Raw genomic sequence first — 24,074 nt, 5'->3', positions numbered from 1 at the left:
AAACAGAGTAATTTGTGGTTATGAACATGCACTCTGTCAACTCCATCATCCTCCTGTAGGACGCAATGCTCCTCTATCACTGCTGTCCTTCCCCCTCCGCCTCCCGTCGTCCGTATGGTAATTGTGTTTTACTCCGGCAGCACAGGCAGAAAATCTTATTAAAAGGGAAGAGCAAGGCGAAAGCAAGGATGAAGGGGGTTGGGGGGGGGGGGGGGCACAGGGGATCAGCTGAGACTAGTTATGGAGCTCAATGCAGACCACATCAAGTGAGGGTTTCTCCCCTTCTCCTGCTTTAAGGAACGGCGAGGGCTTCACTGTACGCCTTGCTCAGAGAAGCCCTGATAATATCAAAGGTGGTCACACATGCTAGCTTATGAATACGTGTTGCATGCTAGGATATGTCTTCCACATCAAAGACGGCTCAGGCTGCCAATATCATTTTAGAGTACGTACTGTCAGAGGCACAGAGGTGCCAATAGAAGAAATTAAAAAAGAATCTTCTCCTCTCGTTGGATGGCAGCAGTCTGTAAATGAGGTTGTGTTAAGTGGCTTTAGTCACAGTCTCTCATCCATGAGGTTTTTTTTCTTTTCTTTTCATCTTTTCTTAATGACACCATCTGCTTCATGCATGGCCTCTTTAGAGTCTTATTTGCAATTGCGCTCTTTAGTGTAAACACACGCTTTGCGGTCGAGTGTGTACAGTTTATAAGGCAAAGGTGCATGTGCAGAAGAGAGTATTGTTTTCTTATTAAATGTACTTACCTCACTTGTCTGTGCTTTCACTGCAGCTGTGTTCAATGCCCCCCACAGATGTGACTGGTGTGTGTGTGTGTGTGTACGTACTGTACGTGTACATGAGGGTGTGTGTTTTGTGTGCTCTCGCACTTGCCTACTGTAGCTCAGCATGCCTTTCTCTGCACAAACACACCTACTAGTATTCCCCTAATAACTCTCTTCCTCCCTATTTTCTGTCCTTCTCTATGATGTGCTGTCTGGAAATAAGAAATCACGCAAGGTAATAAGACAAGTCCCAGTCACACCTTAGTCCATATCTCATTTGAGTCGCTCACTGTGTCCTCTCACCCTCATCTCTCCATACACAGAAAGAACAAAAAGCCACTTCTGCAGAGCGGCAGGCAGCCACTTCTGTAGAAAAACTTTGCCATTTCATAAGCTCATACACACTCACACAGAGTGGGGAAGTAGAGATGCTCTTAAAAGAACACGGTTTGGCTTTCACCTCGGTCCATCTGCTGCGGGGGTGGAAGGGTGTGGGAAGGTGGGAGGGAAGAAGGCAGTCATCTTTGTGACGGCCATTGTTTTTAGCAACAAAGGAACGTCTTCATTAGTGTGGTGTAGGCGGCGATAACACGCCAGTGCCTCGTGGCTGTCCAAAAGTGAGAGCGAAGACGAGAGGCGAGCGAAGTGAGAGGGGGGGGGGGGGTAATACACCGTAGGAGACGGTGAGGTGCCAAGCCAAGCTGCGCTGTTCTTTCGTCATCTGCTCTCACTTCTCTTGCGGTGTCGGGAACGATTCTCTACAGTGTCACGAAGTCGCTCACTCTTTCACCCACTCACTCGCACATAGGAAACAACAGTCACCGAACATTACCGAGCATGAATCACCTTTTTTCACCACATGCAGACATTGACCTGTCTGAGGCCAAATCAGAACACCGTGCGTCACTTCATGTGCATTACACCTCACTTTAGATTCACAGAACAGTGGCTATGCATAAGTGGAAAGTGTCCTCACACATAAAGATGCTACATCTCAAACGAGTAAAAAAAGTAGGTGAGTGTTGCAGAGCAGTGGGTTACACGTGGCCGAGTCTACCCTGCAGTCGCTCTCAACTTTTGGGTAAGGCTACAGGCACCAGCCTCAGCTGGGTCCAGCAGCTTTGGCCGAGGTCTCCGCCCTCCACCCCAGTTGGAAGCGGTTCAAGGTGCAGTGACGCAGCCGCCGGGCCTCAGCCGGGCACCGCTGCCTCCTGCCCTCCAAATCCCAATCCTAAATAAAAGTGGCGCCGGTGCCAGCTTGCCCGCTCGAAGCCTGTTTATTTGGCCCCTTCCATCATTTTTCCAGCAATTAACTCCACTTTACCCCTCTGGCAATAAACTGGCCTACATAAAATAAAGATCATTAATTCCTCCCTTGCCTCGGCTCCTCCGTGCAAGCGAAGGAAGCGGCACCTTGCTGACGCAAAGCTTCTGTCCCAAAGGTTCGGCGGAAAGAATTGAATTTCATAGCCGCCTGTCGCGCAAATGAATTGCAATTAATGCGTCTCCACACTCAACCGTTTGAAAGGTCGCCGCTTATCTTCAGCCATTCATTAGAAATGTCCGCAAAGAACCGTGCGTATCTCAAGTCCAGCCTGCTCTTGATTTTCCCTTTGTAGTCTCTTTTTTTATGTTTCACAGATAGAGGATAATCAACCGCTCTCACTGAGAGACGGAGAATCAATTATGTTTTAATGTTGGAACTGTATTGACATGGACGGACGGCAAGGGAGCGCAGTCAAAAGCGTCCGCCAGCTACAATATGGATAAATCCTTCTTGCTTTTTTACGTGACGATCTATAGGATTGTGACATGTCTGCAAATTTAGTATATTAATCTCACTCTTTATTATCTAAACCTTAAAGCATACTACTTATTTCAGGCTTCCTGGACACAGACGGATAACTAACTTAAGTAAGACCATGAGGCATTATGTGCGGAGCAGAAAAGTGAAGATGGGGTACGGAAAATGGGCATTTTGAAAGACGTCAAGTACGTGGAGCTGTTTTCACGATTGTGCAGCTCTAGCTTACCAGTTGAAAAAAACTCTGTGTCCTGTCTCATCAGAATCTGCATGTGGATCTAAACCTGAAAGAGACGCTTTTGGTGGGCGGAGCTCCTGATTACAGCCGACTGGCGAGAGTGGCTGCGCTAACAGAAGGCTTCAAGGGAACAATCCAAAAGGTAAATGTTTACAGGCCTCTACGTCTTGATGGAGTCCAGAGTTCTACTCATGTATTCTGCTAGTGTAAATACAGTATGTTATTTCAATGACTCTGGGCCCTTGGCCCCTCAGACATACAGTGGCAAACTACAGACCCCTGCATTCGTAACATTCCATCATAAGCCTGCGCTGTGACGGGCAGTGGCTCTGCTCGTTTGGATTAGCATGCACTAATAATAGAAGGCTCATTTTGAAGTCCCTCCATTTCGCTGTTGTCAGATCTTTCCCTGATAGCCCTCCAGTTTTGGTTTTTTTCCACCGCCACTTTTCAGCAAAAGGCTCATCTGCGAATGCCAAGAATAACTCGGCAGAACAAAGGCAGGACGTTTCTGTTTACGCAAACTTGTCATTAGTTCTCGTCTGCAAACTTTCCCTCGACAGTATTCGAGCAAATCAAAAGCTAAATGTGGCGTTTGTCGTTACTCTGCCTGTAGGGAATAGTTAATTATGAGGAAAGATGGTGTGTTCCCAGTTTGATGTACTGTTTAACATGTGTCTTGTATCAACATCTAATTTCGGAGGCGTTTCCTTGTACGGTGACAGTGTGATGTTCACGTACAGCGGAGGAGCAATGTTAAATTGAATCTGTGGTATCACTGTACACAGTTATGTGTCGAAGGTAATTAGTCTTAATGATCCCTTCAGCAGCAAAACACAAGGCTCCAGAACTCGTTGCTTTGCTTTGGACAACAGCCCAGAGTGGTAACATAGCTTTTTTCAACCTTACACAAACACAAGCTTTGGTTATTCCACATGACAGAATTATTTTGTTTTTGGCTCAGTCGGAAAATGAAGTCGCATATTTCTGTGCACGAATCAGGATTTAACAACATTTAAATCAAAATGCGGTGACGGCTGTGGGGTCGCCACTGTCAAATAAATCGGATCAGACCCTCCCTGCCTGATAGATGCACAGTTTTTGTTTAACCCCATTTTGAATGCGTAAACCTGCGGTCTCCTAGCCCAAGCCGAGACGACAGCCTGATGAAATCATGACACTGGCGATTGTGAAAAAAGCTTCGGAGGCCTCCACACTCACCCCTGTGCTTTCTGCTCCCAGATCATTCTGATGGGTACTCCCATCCTCCGAGAGGAGAACGCCCTGCGCTCCAGCGACGTAGCCATGTTCCAGGACCATCCGTGTTCTCAGGAGCCCTGCCACAACGCCGGCCACTGCAGCCCCCAGCTGGACACCTACGAGTGCGTCTGCCTCAGTGGTTTCTCGGGCGGACACTGTCAGAACAGTGAGTATCGCCGCCATCTTCATTTCCTGGTGTTGCACATTTGACTTTCACCCAACCCTAAAGTCAGTGAGCTGCGTGAGACCTTGCTGCCTGAACACATTTGTTAACAACACTTGCTGGCTTCAGTTCGTCTTCTAGCGACTGTGTGCAATTGCAGTCAGTCATTGTAAGTGGACACACTGTTCCACTTCCTCACTCAACATTATTTGGTTTTACTCCAAAAGGATACCTGGCAAGCATTTCGGCTGCTTTTAAAGCGTAGCGTGAGTGGGATTGAAATCCCTGTAATACAGCCTGTTCTGGGCTCGCGTCAGTGGATGCTGAACTACTGCTAGTCTTTTCTTTTCTTCTTAAAAGGCCTTTTTTACTTCATTGTTTGTTATTATATATAGTTTTCTGTCCAGGAGAGATAAAAGCGTTGATATTAGACATGTTAAACATTTTTTTTATGTCAGGGTTACTAAGTACTGAGTTCAAACAAAAGAGATGGTTATGAAAATGATGAAAAGCGTCACTTGAATATTCATGAAGTGCTCTGTTCAAGAGTTGCACACCCCTTTCATCATCCCCGTGTCATTGCCCGACACAGGCTCTCTCTGGCCGGATCGGTCTCACACACTCAGGCCCCCGCCTTCACCATTAACCTTGTGCGTGTGGCCGACCGTCCCTTTCCCGTTAATTAAAAGTACCAATGCACCGACATCCCCCCTGCCCCCCTGTTTGCTCTTGCCCCATTGCCTTCGGCTACGATAACTGAAACTTCTGTCTTATTGATTGCGGTGATCTCATCCTCTGTACGATCCCCCTTTCAACCCCCCCCCCCCTTCGCAGCCATCTACGAGAAGTCCGCCGGAGAGACCGAGGCCATCGCCTTTGATGGGCGGACGTTCATCGAGTACCACAACGCTGTTACAAAAAGGTAAGGAGGAGGACAAAGGGGACATCCTCATCTATTCAGCTTCATCTCACATCTCCGTTGTAATAGCCATTAGCCAAATAACCCCCCTGTCTAGCCGTCCCCTTCCCTTGGAAGGCTGTGATGACACTGTTGATGATATCATCAGCGCAAGAGCTTCGGGGTGAACTAGGCGCTCGGCTAACAGCTCATCCCGAGTGTCTGTGGCAGTCCTACTCCACTTTTGACAGGGTTTTCGCTAATTAGTTAGATGGTTAACACTCACAGCGTTGCCCTGAGCCTGCTCAGCTCACTCTGCAGTCCCCTGCTTGGCTCACACCGACACTGCACAATAAGTGCATGTGAAATATTAAAGTTAAAGCAATTTGAATGTGTTAATCATCGTTCTCCACAAAACTGGCATTCATTTCTGAAATGTGTGTCCAAAAATTAAAAAAAAATAAATATATATATATATAGAAACAAGAAATCCAGTCCCTTCAGGCAGCCTATGAGACATTTTTTACTCGTCCATCCACGGCGGAGGTTGGCAAGTGTGTGCTTTCAGGTTGGCATCAGCAAAAAAAAGGTTTACGTGATGAACCTGAAAAGACGTCACGCAGCTCTTCACACAAAGGTGGATCGTCACACTCCCATGGAAACACACAGCCCACAGTCCTTCAGAAACAACTGACTGGAGAACCCGTGTCACGTGTGTGTGTGTGTGTGTGTGTGTGTGTGTGTGTGTGTGTGTGTGTGTGTGTGTGTGTGTGTGTGTGTGTGTGTGTGTGTGTGTGTGTGTGTGTGTGTGTGTGTGTGTTTGTGTGTCACTTTACTGTTCTGCTCTGACCAGCGTTCCAGTTGCTTGTCCTGTCCTTAAGTCTGACCTCCCTTTGTCGTTGTCCACGCGTGTCTTGTCTCATATAAGTGTCCTTCACTGTCTTTCCCTTTTCACCCAAGCCAACTGACCAATGAGATCCCAGAGTAAGTAGACGTTTTTGAGAGCGGGCATTTGCCCAGCTTCAAATCAAGCCCAACTAACAGCAACCCCAAGACGCCATTTTTTTTCAATAGTTAACCCAGTTGAAGAGATTCAAGTACATTCAGTTTCCTTTCATGATTTCCACACAAAAATCATCTTTGCCAATAAAGTCAGATTTTTCATTCGAGCTCCATGACCATAATTTCATTTGACAGGTTTCATTATTTGAAAAACATTTTGCAGAATTATGAGATCCTTTCCCTTTCCCCCCCTAGTCCAAAGGGAAGCATGAACGAGTGCATGATAAGCATTGCTCACCCCACCCCCCCCAGAGAAAAGTGAATTGCTGTATCAAGAATGTGCAATATTTTATGCATGGCTGTAACCCGTTCATAAACAAAATGAATTGCCGTGCACTTTACACTGAATGGCATTATCTGTTCTGTGGAAATGAATGAGACCCCTTGAAAACTGCATAAGGAGGATGCACTAAATACCCCTTAGCCTAGTTTCTGGTGCCTGAGGACCTTCTGCCCGGGCAAGCCCTGGGTCATGACATAATTATTAAAGGTTTTTCTTCCTGCTCATTAGCTTGGTAAGTAACCTCTTAAAAAAAAAAAAAAAAAAAAAATCCCACAAAGCGGCGAAGTAGATTTCATCTCAAATTAAGCTGACTGGATTCAGCCCAGAGTTTCAGTCCACATCAGGGCTTCTGACATTCCGCTTTTGCCGTATCCCCAACTGTAAGTGTGAGTAATTGTAGAGTCGGTCGTACAGGGAGTCAGTGACGAGTTAATCACACGTTTGTCTCCTTTGTAGATTAGACCTCCAGTCGAGATCTCTCCGCAGTGTGTAGCCAAGGGCATCAATCTCACTTAGCAGGAGGGGGCAGTGGTCCTCAGGGCCAGTCTGTCAAAAGTTAAATGGATGTAAAATTTACTAAGAGCCAAAATGAGCGTGGGTCTAAGCAAACCGGAGCCCCGGTTCAGCGCTCTGACGGTGTGGATGATTTGATTTTGTGAGGGAAATGAATGTATTTCTCAAGAGGCTATTAGGAGCAGGCTGAGGCCAAAATGTCAAATGCTCACCTCGGGTTAATGTTTCTATTTGGAGCAGCCGTTTGATCGCTCCTCCTTCACTCCTCCGCCCGTGTGTGAGAGCTCAGGTCGATTTGCTCAAGCCCCATTATTGCCGTGACAAATCATATCTGGCCATGACTCTCAACTGATACGGCGCTTGACCCCATTTTTTGACAATTTCCCAATTTTCCTCATTCAGCGCTTTTATCCGGAGACAGAAGGTAATTGCTGCAGCTTTAACTATATCGGGGTTCTTCAATAATTGCCAACTGACCTAAAGTGGACACTGACCACGAATGTACTTAGTCTTGATGCTCACTTTTTTTTTTAAATGCTTGAGCCTAGAGCATTTACTCATCCGTCCTGATCCGAGCGGTTCCCATGAGAACGGTTGCGTCAGATCAGGGCTAAGCTGCAGACTTCCTCTGATCACACAACCGTTGTTATCGACTGTCGACGTGGTCGATATTGTAGTAGAGCGAATAAGTTATGCTTTTTTGCAGCTCCCCATCGAAAAACTCTGTGAGTCACCCAGTGAACTCACAAAATACTCCCTCCCCCCCTTCCCTCCCTTCCTCCTTCTTTCCTTCTGGCCTCTTGCGCTTCTTCTGCATGCCGTTGACTCTCTCCCCTGCTCCCTTAAGTCCCGAGTCTCTGGAGAACCCGTCTGACCAGAGGTGAGTCTCCTGCTGTTGCCGTCCACTCGCCTCTCGCCTCCTCATCCCTGCCTTCTCTCCAGACAAACCCCTCCACGACCCCTCACAGGGCTAAATCCTCCTCCGCAGAGACACAAGATTGTTTCCATTATTGAGATGGAGTTACTAATACGAAATCGCAAGGTGCTGCTTCGTATGCATCAATTAATTCAGAAGTTCAGAGCTCTGATAACAGCACAAAACCATCGAGAGCTGCAGAATTCTGTGCAGTATCTCTTCTCCCTGATGGGTTTTTTTTTATTAATATTATTTTAACCACTACTGCCACCTAGAGTTTTAAAGGAGGACAGCAACCTGGAGGCTTGCTGAGAATTTGAACACGTAATGTAAGTAGATAAAATCACTGTCTTTACAAAAAAAGAAACTGCAACACAGCAGACATCTATTAGGTCAGTGGTTTACATGAGGTTTACAATGCGGTGCTGTTTTAATCCATGATATATTCAGTACTTTTAATAACCTTGACCTCATCACAGACGAGCTGCTCTGATGGAGATTTATTGGGCCCTGTGTGCTCTTTGAGGGTTTGCCAGGAGACGGTTCACTGAGCTGTACTTGTGTTGTTTTTTTTCCTCGTTGTAGAAAAAAAAACACAAATTTGCTCTTAAGTCAAGCTTCTTTCATTTTTTTTACCACGGCAGATTCAGTTAATCACGGAGGTAGAAGTTTCCAAACTATGCATGTTTTCGAAGAAGAAAATCAGATTTGATTAGAGATTCTCCCCCGTTTCTGCGGAGGCGAAGCAGGATTATTGTTGGTCTGAGCTGTCAAAGGCCTTAAACCAACAGATACAATTCGTGCCATTGCTGCTTTTTCATTCCCAATCACTATGCAATATAAATACTTAAAGTAAATAGGAAACAATATTAGAGTTTAAGAAGGAGGTGCCAGATCCAATTTCTCCTTATCCCCTCCCATTCCCTGTCCTGTTTGTCCTCCCATGAGCCTCTCCGTTTGCTACCCTGACTCCTTTGTCTTGTCGTCTGTCTTGTCTAATCTTTATCTACAGCTCTGCGCTGCTGTTTTTTTTTCTCTTTTTTTTTCTATCCATGTGTCATTTGCACTTTGTCAATATGTGTTCTCACCCTGTGGTTGTCTTTGTGTCCAAAGAATGTGGAAAAGTAGATCCACGTGGCAGATGTGCAGGCAGTTGCACAGATGCCGATTGATGACAATCGCAAAAACACTCAAACACACATACATTAAAGGTATGATGGTCTGAACTCTACTGTGTCTCCCCCCTGGACTGACAAAGAACAGAGAGGCTGTAGGTTTGTTTGTATTCAGGAGTGTATGTGCGATGGTGACATCACAGCGAGTACTTTTTCCTCACACACAGCTCCTCCTTAGGATATATGGAAGGCTGGAGTTCATACAGCACACATTCTCACACACACACACACACACACACATTCTCAGACACACACAAAGCAACACAAGAGCAGCAATGCCGTTCATGGTTACACAGGATGCAGGAAAGCTAATACCGAAACAGCCCCCTGCCACTCTTAACCTGGGACTGCCTCCTGATTCTCCTGAAAAATCACTGCAGCTCTGTTATTATGAGGCTGTAGAGCTCTGGCTACAAAGCTTTCAGTCTAAATGTGCTAGCAGACACGATGTAATGCCTGAGTCATTTGAAACGTAACCCTCGAGACAACAGCAGTTGTCCGTTGCTTTTTCACATATGCGACTTCGAATGACACGAGGACCAACCAGGCTGTGTCAGCCATGGCAAATGTTAGAATTGTTGTTTTTTTGTCTCCTAGTGAGAAGGCTCTGCTGGTGAACAAATTCGAGCTGAGCATTCGGACAGAGGCGACCCAGGGCCTGGTGCTGTGGAGCGGGAAGGGCGTGGAGCGGTCAGACTACATCGCCCTGGCCATCGTGGACGGACACGTCCAGATGACATACGACTTGGGCTCCAAGCCGGTGGTGCTGCGCTCCTCGGTGCGTGTCGACACCAACCGCTGGATACGCATCAAGGCCAGCAGGTGAGACGGGAGATGGCAGGTCGTCTGGGATCAGGCATGAAAGCTATAAAGTTAGACCAGGATTAGACTTAATCCATACCGTATTATCTGTTTCGATGCAAACTACTGGGATCTCCTGCGTAAATCCCCCGCTGCACAGTGAGATGGCTCTGATTAGTTTCAGATTAACGTTATTTTCATGCCTGGTCATGCATGAGTTTAACATGCTGCGCATGAAATTGCTCAGGCACATTAATGAATGTTCAAAAAGGAAGATCATGTGGCAAATTTTTTGCATATTATAGAGGATAAATGTATAAAAATAAATGATGATTCATAACAGTATCCACATTAACACATGCAGTCCTGGTCACAATCCTTGGACCCATTTAATTTCAAATGTAAATCATTCAGAATATCTCAGCAGTGAATGCAAATGAACCAATTTTGTGTCATTCTTAATATAATATTTATTATCTACTACTTAACAAAAGGGGAAAAAAAACATTTTGCAGTGCAACATTTTGTTTATAGGATACCGAATGAAGCCCATAAGGAAAAGAATGATTGCACCTACACCTTCTATGATGAAACCAGATTACTAAGACATTTTAGAGCATAATGGGTTCTCCAGTATCAGGAAACTAGGTTTGATGTGAAGTGTACTGCTCTTCAGCAGGACAGTGACCCAAAGCACTCGAGAATGGTTGAAAAGGACGAGATGGATCGTTTTTAAAGCCGACTAGAAACGAGTCCTGAACCTAAATCACGATGAAAAAACAATCGGAAAGAACTGAAATCTTCTGTTGCAAAAAGAACTCCTGCAAACTCGATATAGCTCGAACGCACAGTGATGGACGGATTGCAGAAATCACCAGCAGACAGATCTAGAGAAACACTTGGAGGGTCAGAGTCATTAAGGCTGCCAACATTTTGCGTCTGTATAGTTCCACTGTTTTCAAGTTGTTGTTGTTTTTTCATTTCTTCAGTAAATTTAGACATTCTATAAAAAATACTCTGGTTATACAAGATTGGTTCATTTGCATTTACTTCTGAAGATATTCTGGATTATTTACAAATTTTTACAACTTTTACAAACACAGAAGGAAAATAAAGTGAAAGTAGAATAAAATATTTAAGAACGGTAATAGAGCTGGACTCATGGTTGGTGTGTGGTAACTGTATTAATAACAAATTAATTCAGGGATGTGCAGCACGAAGATCGTGAAACTAAATTCTGTCACAGGAACCTTTTTTTATTGGGCTGTCATGGTCATTGTCCTGTCATGTCAGTTGACACTTCGCCTCAATTGGTAGTCTTGTAGATATTTTGTACCTACTTGTCGCCCAGTTTAATTGAACATCTGCAGCATGTGTCTACAGTATCAAAATAAATAAATAGCACGCAAGCATGCATTACTTTTTGAGGCGCAGAGATGCCACACTTAATGGATTCCTTCATTAGAAGCAACTGAGCAGCCTTAACTTTGAAAATGACCCACTTAATACCTTTCTGTGTGATCTCTGCTTTATCGCTGCTTAGCGTTTGCTTTTCAACGTCGCCGAGAATGGAAAGTGCGGTAGATAATTAGATGGGTTTCATCACTGAAGGCGAGGAATAATCAATCCTCGAAAAAAAATTCGCCGCATCCATTTAAGCCGGGATCTGGCCAGATCTCGTCCCGGGGCTTACAGGGAGACCGCATGCTGCAAGAGGACATCATTTAGATGTTGATGATGGTGCAAATCTCGACATGTGGCACGGAGCTGGCATAGTGACGGAGCTCTCTGTGTTTGCCGCTTGCCTCTAATGACACTCCCTCTGCTGAAAACCCACTCCAGTGGGCTCAAATTAGCCCCATCCTCAGAATTCTTAAGTGCGTAACACGGAGCCACCTGAAAAAGAACGGCGCAGTAACGGCATCTGTTAGCCGGTAGACGGGCACATTAAGAATGCTGCTTGGCGAAGGCAGTTTAGGGGGGGCTTATGGGGGGCTTAGTGTTCTGGTGGCGGAGCAATGGAGTCTTTATGCTTCAGATTAAAAGAAACTGCAATTTACTGCTTATTCAGAGTGACGCGCGTGCATCCGACCAACTTCCAGCTACAACTGTCTCGTTTTCTCTCTCCTCCTCAGAGCACTTAGAGACGGCTCTCTACAGGTCGGCAACGAGGCAGCAATAACGGGGTCGTCGCCTTTGGCAGCAACGCAGCTGGACACGGACGGAGCGCTCTGGTTGGGTAGGTGCCCGCATACAGAAAAGAAAACTGTCATTAAGACTTGAAATTGTGTCTACGAATGCCATACATCAAGCCGGGGGAACACTTGTAATTCTGTAGCTCTCTTTCATCCTAGCCACTGGTAGAAGGCTGCCCAAAGTGAGCAATGAAGTCCTTGGCATTGCAGAGGATAAGCAAAGTCTGTGGCAGGGGGAAAAAAAGTCAAAAATCTAAATGTCCAGGCCTATTCAGGTGTTGAGTTGAGAAATGAAAGGCTATCAGACTTACTCAAAAATCGTCCGCTCTCCTGAATTGAAAATGACCAAAGTCAGTCGGTTATCTAGCTCCAGGTTCAATTTGAACTTGACTCAAAGAAAATCGTTTCTGAAAGAGAACACACATGGCACGGCAGGACCGGACCGTCTGGAGGAATAACACCGAGGACGGGCGGCGGAATTAAAGTCAGACTTGTCCCTTAAAATGCAAAGCGCGCGGCGGCGAAGAGGCAGAAGCAGCCTGAGTGACATTTAAGAGACACGCCGCGAGCCGATGGCGGTGCACTCGTGCAGGCGGGTACACGTACACAAACACACACGCCTGCACACGGGGAGGCAGCGCAGTGGAACAGGTGCTGAGCGAGCCCCGCAGCAAGAATACATAATCCTCACACAGGGCCTCCCATCGAGAGCCCTTCTCCTTTTTTAAATCCCCTTTTCACTGTTCATCATTAATTCATCTGTAACTCGCATGAAATTAGCCCTGTCCATCCCTGATTCGGAGGCACACAATCCGATTAAAGGGGGCGCGGACGGGGGATGTGAAGAGCTCGGCGGGGAGACAAACTCGCTCAGCCCGACAGACGGGAAAGAGGAAGCATGGAAGTGATGGAGAAATTGGGAATGTGTGGGGAAAAGGAGTTGGACGGACACAAAGGGATGAAAGAAAGGGGATGCAGGAGGATTGTTGAGAGCGTGTATAACAGAGAAGGGGGAAGGAATGAGAAGGCGGCAACGTTGGAAGATAAAACATAAAAAATTAGGGTCAGCCTCTCTTCCCCCATAAGAACAGATCGCATGAAATTCTGAATAAAGACATTTCATGCTGTTTTATTGAGAAAGACACTAATGACTAGTTTTGGCTCAAAAGAGAAGCTCAAAACACAGTTGAGAAGGAAAATGAGCCAGCCACACACACACACACACACACACACACCCTGCAATTAGGTCATCAAGTCTCCGAAAAAGAACTTTGTGAGATTTAGTTTTGGGGGAAAAAGAAAAAGAATAAAAGAGGCTAGAATCATTTGAAATGGAAAATTGAAATAAAGTCAAACCAAAAATGGAAAGCCCAACGACTGAAAGGTTTGCTTTGAAGTACAAGTCCATGATATTTTCATAGGAAGAACCTTCTGTGACTGAAGGATAAGAACAAAAGTGATTCAACTCAAACATCACAAGGGTTGGTTCACCGAAATAATTGACATTTTTTTCTCGATTAGCGGGTCTATAATAGCTCCTGTGCAGTTTGGGCCTCCACCCTACTAAAATGGAGGTGAATGGTATTTTGTTTATCGGATCCTCGGCTCACAGCAGTTGAGCATTTAAGTCAAAGAAGAAACAATTTCAGAACAAAAGATTTCTCTGATTCATCGATTAGTTTCACGTTGGGTAAACTGGTGTTTTTAACGTGTGTGAACTGGCTCTGCACATGTAAGAAGACAGACTTTGAGGAAAAGACACTGCTGCATGGACAGGTGATGTCTGGGGAGTTCATAGCACAGCGTTGATCACTGCAGCACCAAAGATGGAAACAAATTAAAAATAATGAGGATGATATCCATAATCTATTCACTCCGTCACCAACTTTCATGTGCAGCACATTTCTTTGTGCACCTCGTCGAATGTGAACGAATCCCTAACTCGGTTTCCTGCAGGGTTCCTTCTCTCTTTGATCGCAAACAAAGTGTCATCCTGTCACGTCCATCCGCTGGTATCGTCGTGCGGGAAAATCGAAGCGTGTAATGTAATCGGACAAAGTTCCTTTTTTTTTTTTACACCGCTAATAAGTGTTGTTTCCCAGATGTCGCGCGGAACAGCCCTTTGGTGACATTTACAGGTTCCTGGGGTCTGATTTTTAAAGGGGGATCCACAAAGGATTGTACATGTAAGATCAGTTTACTGTCATGCAGCGCTGTCCCATGTCTGCTCTGCACGAGCTGAGAAAACAATCCCTAATGATGTCATCAAGGGATATCACGGATTGATCTCTCACATAAAAAGTCTTTTTTATCAGAATGCCTGTTCTACAGTACAAACCGGGAGCGTGGAGTTTAAAAGAGGAATCAGGGAAGGGCCTCGTAAAACGTTGTTATTATGGTAATTTACACCATTAGCCCTTTTAATTACATAAAAATAGCTGCTGCTTTAGCAGACTGAGAGGTGTAGCTTTCCGCAATTTGCAGTCATTATTCTCTGATACACGCCTCAGTCGTTCTCCGGTGGGTTTTTATGTGCAGGAGCTGATTTATAACCACGTTAACCTCTGCCTCCGTCTCCCCTCAGGTGGTCTGGAGGAGCTGGCCGTGGCCCGTCGGTTGCCCAAGGCCTACAGCACCGGCTTTGTTGGCTGCGTCAAAGACGTGGTGGTGGACGGCGTGGAGCTCCACCTGGTGGAGGACGCCTTAAACAGCCCCAAAATATTACACTGCTCCGCCGCCAAATAACCCAGCAGGGACAAAATGTTGAGAGAAATTGGGAGAAGGAAAGCCCCTCCCGACACCCACTCCCGCTCCCTCCATAGCGCTCATGTCTCCTGCTGTAATTATTTTCTATTTTTGTATACTTTTCATTGCTTTTTATATGAAAAGAAAATTAATATCTTGTTTTAATTTTTTTTTGTGTATGTTCTTTTTTTTTTATCTGCACCTCTGTTCACATGACACACTTTCTTTTTTTTTCTTTTCCGCTCTGGCTCTTTATCTCTTTTTTCTTTTCTTTTTTTTTTTTTTATAAAAAACAAGCTTCTCTGTGAAAAAGAGATATTTTATTCTCATCAGTTTTGTTGTTTTAAAACAAACACCAACTTGGAAAACAAGCCCGGTCTGTTCGTTCCCTCGCGCATTACTTGAACACTGGTGGACCTGGTGGTCTCTGATTGCTGCCTTGTCTTGGTGCCATATCTATCATCCACATTCCCCGAGCATGGCGCCCACATCCGTGACCATATAGAAATACATTCCCCCGGGGAGAGCCGGACGCGGCGAGCGCAGTAGCTGGCGTTTGCAGTTCTTTAACGGCGCAGCCAGCTCACGCCGACCATCATAACTCTGTATTCAGCCCCGGCAGCCCACTGTATTTAACTAATGGGACTTTTCAGATAACAGTCAAGCTGCTACAGGGAGAAAGTACACAGTCATAACCACTCGATCAACCCCCATCTCACGGCGCCCAAAAAATAAAATTTGAAGAAAAGAAAAACCTCTGCACTCGATCCGAATCCCGTCAGAGGCTTAAAGTTTTGAAATATGACTCACTAACACTGCAAGCTGACACGGCAGAGAGAGCGCCGCGCTCCACAATGACTCGCATATCATTAGTCATAAGTCAAGACATTAATCATAAACACGAATAAATGTTATAAATATAGAGTATATAAATAATACCTGAGACTGTGAATATGTAAGATGGGTTTCTCTTGGGAGAATTGTGCTTCTCATGTACTATTGTGCGTTCTGTTTTACAATCAGCAGATGAATAAATGATGACCACTATAAATGCATGCACTTCTGCAGTGTTGGTTTGAATCTGGATTTTTTTTTTTCTGTCTTTAAAAAACAACAACAACTATATAGTTTGAGAAATGTCACTGTTATGTCTTTTGTTTTATTGTTTTGTTCCGTCATCCCTTGCCTTGACTTTGACAGGTTCATTTCGTTTCCTCTTATTTCCACCGATGTCATTTCAGATACTAGAGCTGAATGATGTTTTTATGCCTGTTCATTGCCTTTCTTTTGTTTTTTGGTCTTGTGTATTTTTCTCGGGAGCTGTTAGTTTTGCAGGACCTTGAATGGTGCATAAGGGGAAGAGTTGTCACCGTTTCTGACCTTAAGGAGGTGCTGAGAGCCAAGACTGAAGAAAAGGACAGACGAACAGGAAGCAAGGAGAGATCGTATCGTGGTGGAGAGCTACTACTCTCGGGGATGTCCTGTCAAACAACAGTCAACACAAACAAAAATTGCTTCAAAAAAACAAAACAAACCGACTGCCTGAGGCGTTATTTCCTTTTCGTATTTGACCTAGGACCATTCCTGGAGGAGTCTTTTTTTTTCGGCTGTTGAGGGAGAGAGAGAGAGAAAGAGACTGTGATGTTGTTGTGACCTTTTGAAGCCATAACAGCCACAAAACTGGGGGAAAAGATGCATAATCCTACACTACTTTGCAAATTAACATAGCGACGCATGGGTTTGTATTACTAGTGCGAATTCTCTAACATTCGGTGGACTGATGCAACGCGGGGTCGCCTCTGCTGGACCACAATAAGCTGCGTTGACTGACTCAAAGACACTCTCGTTTTGATACGAGAACCTTGGCAATATTCTACGACATAATCATGCCTGTTTGTGGTTGAGTATCAAATGGTCTTTTACTGTTTTGTTTTGTTTTTCTTTACCTAATTATGTTTCCCTTCTCCAATCATCAAGCAACCTGTTTTTTTTTTTGTACAGCCCTGCGATTTTCAAGTGTAAATTGAGCAAATGTGTGATATGTTGAGGTTTATGTTTTTAATGATATACACTGGAACCATGTCTGACTTGTCTGTTCACCTACACGAAGATATACTCAATGTACATGGGGGGGGGGGTAGCCCTCGAGCTATAACTGTGTTGTGTGTAATCAAGTGTCCACACCAGAGCGGGGGAAGCCCTTCCCTGGTGTCTCGAGACACATGTTTTCGATTCCAGCACGCACTCTGTTGACCTTAGACTGGTCTTATTCTGCCGCACTGTTCAGAATCCGACCCATTCAGGTGGCAACGCTTCATACAAGGAGAGATTCTTGTACAGTCGGGACGGACCCGAGAGCAGAGACAGTGAACAGTCCGTGGTCTGGGTGGAAACTACAGTATGAATTGCCTTAAAAAACGGTCATCTTGACTCCGAGCAGGTGACGAAGACATCATCCATATAACTGTTTCCTTACTTTAGCCAGTGTATTAGCCTCTTCCACATAATGTAAATGAGTAAAGCATAACAATAAGGATAATTATATTAGTAATAATGCTCAAATACAAAAAAAAAAATCCCACCCGGGGGCCTCGCCAGATGTCCCCCTCTAGCTTTTTACAAAAAGAAAATCCTCTATTTACTGTTTTTTTGAATCTATTTTTCGTTTTCTTATTTATGTCTACATGTGGATGACCCCCCATGTCTGGCCTCTGTAAACTACTGTCCGACTGCGCAGACCTTCTCTGGGGGCGGTGCGCCGAGTAAGAGTGGCATGACCTGAACATTACTAACTTTATGACCTTTGTCTTGTGTTCCTACCACCATGAAATAAAACGTCAACCAAATGGATCCCATTCTTGTCAGCCATCTTGATTACGTCGTCACCTGGTGGGTTTGGGCTGGTGTCGTCATTTTGAATGTCAACAATATCAATACCAACAATGTCTGTCCCTCGATACTTCATGACCTCTTTTGCGTTTCATTTTGGGGAATAAGAGTCAAAAATATATACTTTAAAAAAAAACAGGTCCTAGTAATTTCCTTGAAATACCTGGGCATTGTAGTTTTTAGCAAACAGTAGTTCAGTCAACAATACATTTGTTTGAGAGAACATGAACGTTTATTCCCGACATCATAAAGTGCAGCGGGGGAGAAAAAGTCTTTGGCCAGAGTTCACATTCTAGTCAGGACCAGTTAAGGAGTCATCGCCCAGTACAACAGTGTGGCTCTTTGATGTGTTTTTAAGGGATAGAATGATGGAGCTCTATGAGCTCTCAGAGGTGGCATGAGATCTATCAGGCCAGGGGTGCACAGACAATGGAAGACAGACTCGTGGAAGTTGTTGACAATAAGAAATAGATGGAATATAGTCTTATCTTGTACCTGCACCTGCACCTGAGACTGTAAATATTTTTTCTAGATTTGAGTGAATGGCTAATTTGCATATTTGTGGTTACATAATATCACATTGTTGAGAGTTAAATTTCATTGTTGGCCTTCGTAATAGTTTTCCGAAGAAAGTAATCTCTTTCAGATCCTTCAGTCTCCATTACAACTAAGCAAAGTCCAGCCACCGGTCAACTCGGAACGCTCATCGCTCTTTCTTCCTTTGCCCCACTACAGTTCAATACTATAATAATTAATAAGGGAAAATATATTCAAGTGATGATATGATCATGTAAAACTTTTGTAGGAATTAAAAAAGAGACTGAAAGAGAGCCATTCATCAAGGTAGTCATTTCTACACTTTTCCAAGGTCAGGTCAGTTATTCAAGAGGACAATAGACCACTTTTAGTGCCCCTAGTGGCTCCAGGTGGTATTGTTGTTTGGTCACTGTCATAAAGATGTCGCAGTAGCAAATACGGTGGCAGGTACTTTTCCTCCGAGCTCCGGAGAAGTTGTCTACATTACTTTGGAGATAACGGAGGAGAAGACGGACTACGTCCGGTAGTATTAACAAGTAGTCTGGGTGTTTTATTTACTGATCTAGTAGAAAGAAAACAAACTGCATGACAGTTTTTGAAGCCTCTCAAGGCCCGGGGCTCTCTTGAGCCCGTCAGAGGTCCACTCTTTCTTTTATCTCTTTTTCTATCACTCTCTTTCTTCGCCTGCTTTTGTTCTTCTGTCTCTTAACGAGGTTAAATTGTTTTTGTCAATTCGACACTTGTCAAATCGATTCCCATCACTGCCGATAGATACTGCAGTTCTCATCCTTGTTTTGGTCACGCAATGGGTGACGCAGTTCCTTAATCCAGTAAATTGTGTCGTCATTTCATTTATTTTTTTGCGAAAGCCGCGTCCCGGCAGCGCAAAGACAATTACATGGGGAAAGCAAGGTTTATAGGAGACCAATATAAATGCGGATGGTGTCGTTTTTCTTTCGCCATTACACTGTGCAATCAGTTTCAACATCGTGAGTTTAAGCCAAAAAGATGTCCATTGTATACGCTTTAAATTGCAGCATCTTGAAAACAATTTAAAGGGGGAGCGCAAGTATCTTGTGAATTCCCAGTGTCAGTCATTGTTAGTTTCAAGGCACCTGCATATATAGAGGCAATCACGAGTTTAGAATTCAATCTGCGGCGTTTCTTAATGAGACGGTGGAGCTCACATTTTGATTGAAGCACAAACAATGTTTTTTTTCCCCAAATCAAAAGCAATGTAAGCCTGATCACTTACGTCCACACATCAACGAACAGCATTTCTGGCTACAGTGATATTCATTTCTTATTATTTAAAATCACTTACAGCAATCTCTGGTCCTACTGCTAATTGAAAGCCGTAAATTCAAGAGGGGGGGGGGGGGGGGGGGGGGGGGGGGGGGAGAACTGCTGCACATCTTTATACATCATTCAGCACATCCCACATCTGTCTTAAGCATTTTTCATTAAGAAAGATTTTTAATGAGTTGAATTTATTCCTTGCTAATGACAGTGAAGGACAATGCGTCGTGTGCTGTGATAATTAGAATTCTAGGAAATGGCGTAGATTAAATTGTTTTGCACACTGACGGATCCTTCTGGGGGAGAGATCGTTTTCAAGTTAATAAGTGTAAGTACTTTGTTCAAAGGCTCTTATGGGAATTTTTTTTAACACAAACAAAATATGACATCAAAATATTTAACTTAATAATGAAACATAAGGATCATTGCTTGGATGGGCCCTTGGGGAGCCAGAGGGTTTCGACAGTTCAGGGTGAAATATGTATTTCAGAGGATATGGGATTCACAGAACCAAGGACACACAGAAAGCCCATTTTGATTCATGTGTTGAGCAACTGCCTGCCTTTGAGAGAAGCTGCAGAAGCTCTGAGTCAGCCAGAACACTTTGAGACGTGTGTGTGTGTGTGTGCGTGTGTGCATGCGTGCATGTGTGTGTGTGCGTGTGTGTGTGTGTGCGTGCGTGTGTTTTATCTCACGTTGGGGAATAGAGGCTTTTCAATGGTTGAAGTGGAGTTTTGATTTTATGCAACAAACTCCGGCCTTCTCTGGATGAAATTTCATCATTTCCCCCCCGACCTGAGCCAAACGCAGGCTCCAGAGTCCAGTGGAGACGGTGACATCATCTGTGATGGTAGAGACTGTTCTTAGAAACCTCTGAATGATCTTCTAAGAATGTTTCCTCACAGCCTGAGAAAAACCTCAGTTACTCCCTTCAGATAAAAGCCCACATGCCGCACTACCATTCAACCCCTTCTGTGAAACAAAGTTCCTCTCTCACAGCTTTTTACGTCCAAATGGTCATAAAAGTTCTTTATCTCGCACAAGGCTCCTCCAGCTGTCCAGCTGCATCACTCCCAGTATAAGTCCCCTTTGTTTCCCTTTCCAATTCCCCCCCCCCCCCCCCCCCCCGAGTCTTTCCTACAGGCAGTTTGCAAGTCTCAAGGCAAAGGGGGTCAAAGGCCACATGCCTATAGAAGCAGCCACCTCAGGGTAGATGGGACATCCTGGTTTCCATTCCCCTGGGTGGGGAACAAGGCTTTGTGTTCGTGAGTCTGTTTGTCGCTCGCAGACTCAACAGGACATCAGTCTGCATCGTGACAAAACGTGAAGGTTGCAGTCCAGGAATCTGGTCATGTCTCTTCATTCCTGACTTTAACAATGCCATAATTTGTGACACCAATCTTCCACTTGTTCAAGGACTATACCAGTGGTTTGCACGTTTTTAGCAGATCCACTGATCTATTTTCTACATCACGGGCAAATCCATTTGTTGAATGCACTTTTTCTCCGTCAAGCATTCCTCTTGCATTGTGCTGTGTGAAACTCTACCAGGACGCTCTTTGAACTCGCTTGACTTGTGTCATTTTTGTGTCAGTGCTGTTGGGATGCAGTGCATTTTCAAATGATATACACTCAAATCACATTACCCCAGATAACTGGTTAGCCCTCACAGTCCTCCAGAGTCCTATAGAGGCAATGGCTACTTCAATACTACACATTAAAGCACTAGCTTTGAGTTTAAAGTCATCACATCAAGACTTTCTTCCGTTCGTGATGAGCACAATTACAATGTTTTGGACTAGTTGTAATCTCTTTCCCAAGAGAAAAATAACACAGAAACATTCAAACTTAGCTTGACTGACCTTTTCTTCCAACACATGCAAAAGCCAAAGTGCCCAACACTCACCCAATATTTAGGCCTGATTTAAGATTCATGTGTTTTTTAATTGCATGTAACATTTCCACCCATTCGGATTACATAGATTAAACCTAGACAAATGAATAAACTTAATGTGATTTCAGACAAATAGGCTCACCAGACACAAACAATACACCCTATGTTCAAATCAATCTATCCTGCTCGGAGCGCATTGCACTCGGCACAGAGAAACTCCGCGGAGGGGTAGAAATTCCCACTCCATCGTTTCAGTGTTTGTCTGTAGACTCCAGCAGCACACTGGGTCAAACAGTGGAAAAGCAAATCCATAGACATGAAGCCTGTGGGCTCACAGACAATTGCATAAGCCCATCTGCCCCCCCAGTAGATTAACCTCGACTGATAACCACAGGCTGTTGCCGTCAGTGCTGCTCAGCCTCACTTACTCCTCTTCCACCGTCACCAGCGACACCGTGGCTGTCCCATCACGACTGAATAACAGACGCAGAAGATGAGGTGTAGACCTGCCTATAATCTCTCACACAACAATCGCAATAGCTTTTGCCGTGGGAGCAAAAGAAACGAGGCCAAGTTCACTGCTGCTGCAGCATCATTGGTAGAAATAAGATAAATCAATGAGCAAAGTAAGTGAATTGGTACTGAGAGAACCAGCCTCGATTTTTCCACCACTCTCCACTATAAGTAAACCAAGTGGCAACCTGCCGTGACGTCAACCACTCATTCGTGAACGGCCGTTTTGAGGCCTCGAGTTAAGTACTTTGAACTGTGCCATCTTGGGGTTTTTTTTGGAACCAGACGTAGAAGTGAGCGGTGGGTCTGACTGAGAGCGCGTCCACTGCGCGTACACCTACACCTCCAACCGTACACCTACACCTCCAACCCTTGCACCGAATGGACAGTACCAGCTGTCAATCACACTGTATCCACGCCCCAATGCATACCGTGGTTTATCATCTATTTGACTCTGAACGGAACCCCCAATGTTCAAAAGGAACATCATGCTGTAGTGCAGAAGACTTGAAACTTGAAATTGAGACCATAAAAGCCTCAACTTTTTCTAGTGACATTACAAAATCAAGTGTTTCTCATAGACCTCTATTGAAACAGACTTCTTTTTGTAACCAGTTGAGGCGCCCTCTGCTGGTCATTTATGAGAAGACAGATTTTTAGGCGCTTCCACACTGGCTTCATTTTCCGGACCTGGGGTGAACACATAAATTAGTTATTTTATTTTATACCTAATTTGCCTACAGCTCTGCAGTTGTCTTTTTTTTGTTTGTTATTGGGGCCTTTTATTGCAGCAACTACATATTGTAAATAATTAGCGTAGCATTATCCATGTTTCAACATAGACGGCGTCTCACAACATGGTCCCACTGTTTGGGTGAGCTCCTGCTTCCTGCTTGGAACCTGATCCAGAAGTCAGGAAGTGAGCATCGGGGACCCTGTGGGGGTCACGACGCCTCTGATATCGACCTGAATATGTCACTACAAACTTTAACAATATTCTCCGGGCTGCATCAAGTTAGCGGGGCTTAGTCAGAACAGGGCAGGAAAAGGGGGTATACAGAGCAAAACAAAAGTGCCAAATGGTCACATTTGATAAAATAATAAAATGCCACGGAAAGGTTAGTTTGGAGTTCACAACTTAGCAGCTGTCAAAGGCTATTCGGTATAAAACACGTCATCTCCTTTCTTTTCTTTTATTCCCCTGTAGAATAAATGATAAATAATAAAAGTAGAATAAAGCATAGGCCAGAAATCAGAAAGACAAACGATAACACATAACAAAAAACTCAGTAGAAACAGGAATATTTCACTTTTCAGTTCATTGAGAAGAGTACTTTTTCATTTTGAATACCGGCTCCTCAACGCTAGCTCCCAAACATGGGGGCTTTTGTTTTGAAGGTGACAACCGGAAGTCGCGTCAGCACGTGTGTGTGTGTGCGGCTGAACGCGCAGGTTGAGCGGAACCTCTCGCTCTCTCTCTCTCACTGTTTCGCCGCGGCTCGGCTGAGAGGAGGCAGGGCACCGTTTGAGGACACTTGACAGCTTCCAGAGACTGCTATGACATCTCGCAGGTGAAGTCGACCCCTCTTTTGTTTGTTTGTTTGTTAATGGCCGTCACCACATCTCGCCGTCACATACCACAGCCTCCTGGCGGTGCTCGAGCTCGCCAGGAGAGTGTGGTCCGAGGCTGAGCGGCGGGCGCCTCAACTTTTCTTCGTCCCGCAGACTCAAGTTTATTAACGGAGGGCACTTGTCGCCTCACCCCTTTTCTACGCGGCAGCGCAAAGGACACGTCACTTTTGAGTTTGTGATTTAGCAGGGATTTAATACAAACCGAGTGCGTCGGCGGCACAACGGGGCGACGCTGGCGGCTTTGATAAAACGGTGAATTTAGTGTGTTTTAGCTAGCTGCCGCCGCTGCCGCTCCTGCCGCCCCTGCCGCTCCTGCCGCCGCTGCCGCTCCTGCCGCTCCTGCCGCCCCTGCCGCCCCTGCCGCTCCTGCCGCCCCTGCCGCCCCTGCCGCCGCCGCGTCGGGGAGAAGTAACGGCCTGTTTAACTTTCATCCCTGTTCATTAACTCTTTTGAGTCCGTGTGCTTGTGAATGCTGAG

At 45.0% G+C, this 24,074-nt stretch overlaps 2 protein-coding genes across 7 annotated transcripts in view; both read left to right on the top strand.

Moving 5' to 3' along the window:
• The window catches only part of agrn (agrin), a 231,228-nt gene extending 213,545 nt beyond the window's left edge, over positions 1 to 17,683 (top strand). For 2 of the 6 annotated variants that reach the window (XM_035644516.2, XM_047330801.1), the window contains 7 exons: positions 1,004 to 1,015; positions 2,848 to 2,964; positions 4,065 to 4,248; positions 5,080 to 5,167; positions 9,690 to 9,914; positions 12,029 to 12,132; positions 14,673 to 17,683. In XM_035644516.2, coding sequence (XP_035500409.2) covers positions 1,004 to 1,015; positions 2,848 to 2,964; positions 4,065 to 4,248; positions 5,080 to 5,167; positions 9,690 to 9,914; positions 12,029 to 12,132; positions 14,673 to 14,833 — 891 coding nt within the window. In that variant the 3' untranslated portion in view covers positions 14,834 to 17,683. Of the gene's footprint in view, positions 1 to 1,003; positions 1,016 to 2,847; positions 2,965 to 4,064; positions 4,249 to 5,079; positions 5,168 to 6,103; positions 6,775 to 7,848; positions 8,099 to 9,689; positions 9,915 to 12,028; positions 12,133 to 14,672 lie in introns of those variants that run through there. The other 4 variants (XM_047330800.1, XM_047330804.1, XM_047330802.1 and 1 more) reach the window with 3 other exon arrangements.
• Positions 17,684 to 23,382: 5,699 nt separating this feature from the next.
• Positions 23,383 to 24,074, top strand: part of ptpn11b (protein tyrosine phosphatase non-receptor type 11b) — a 35,786-nt gene continuing 35,094 nt past the window's right edge. Inside the window, exon 1 of the mRNA XM_035646235.2 lies at positions 23,383 to 23,536. Coding sequence (XP_035502128.1) covers positions 23,523 to 23,536 — 14 coding nt within the window. The 5' untranslated portion in view covers positions 23,383 to 23,522. The remainder of the gene's footprint in view (positions 23,537 to 24,074) is intronic.

The sequence above is a fragment of the Scophthalmus maximus genome, chromosome 3, assembly GCF_022379125.1.
Source record: "Scophthalmus maximus strain ysfricsl-2021 chromosome 3, ASM2237912v1, whole genome shotgun sequence".
NCBI classification, from domain to species: Eukaryota; Metazoa; Chordata; class Actinopteri; order Pleuronectiformes; family Scophthalmidae; genus Scophthalmus; species Scophthalmus maximus.
Note: the sequence above shows the minus strand (reverse complement) of the source record. Positions and strands in the feature narration are given on the sequence as shown.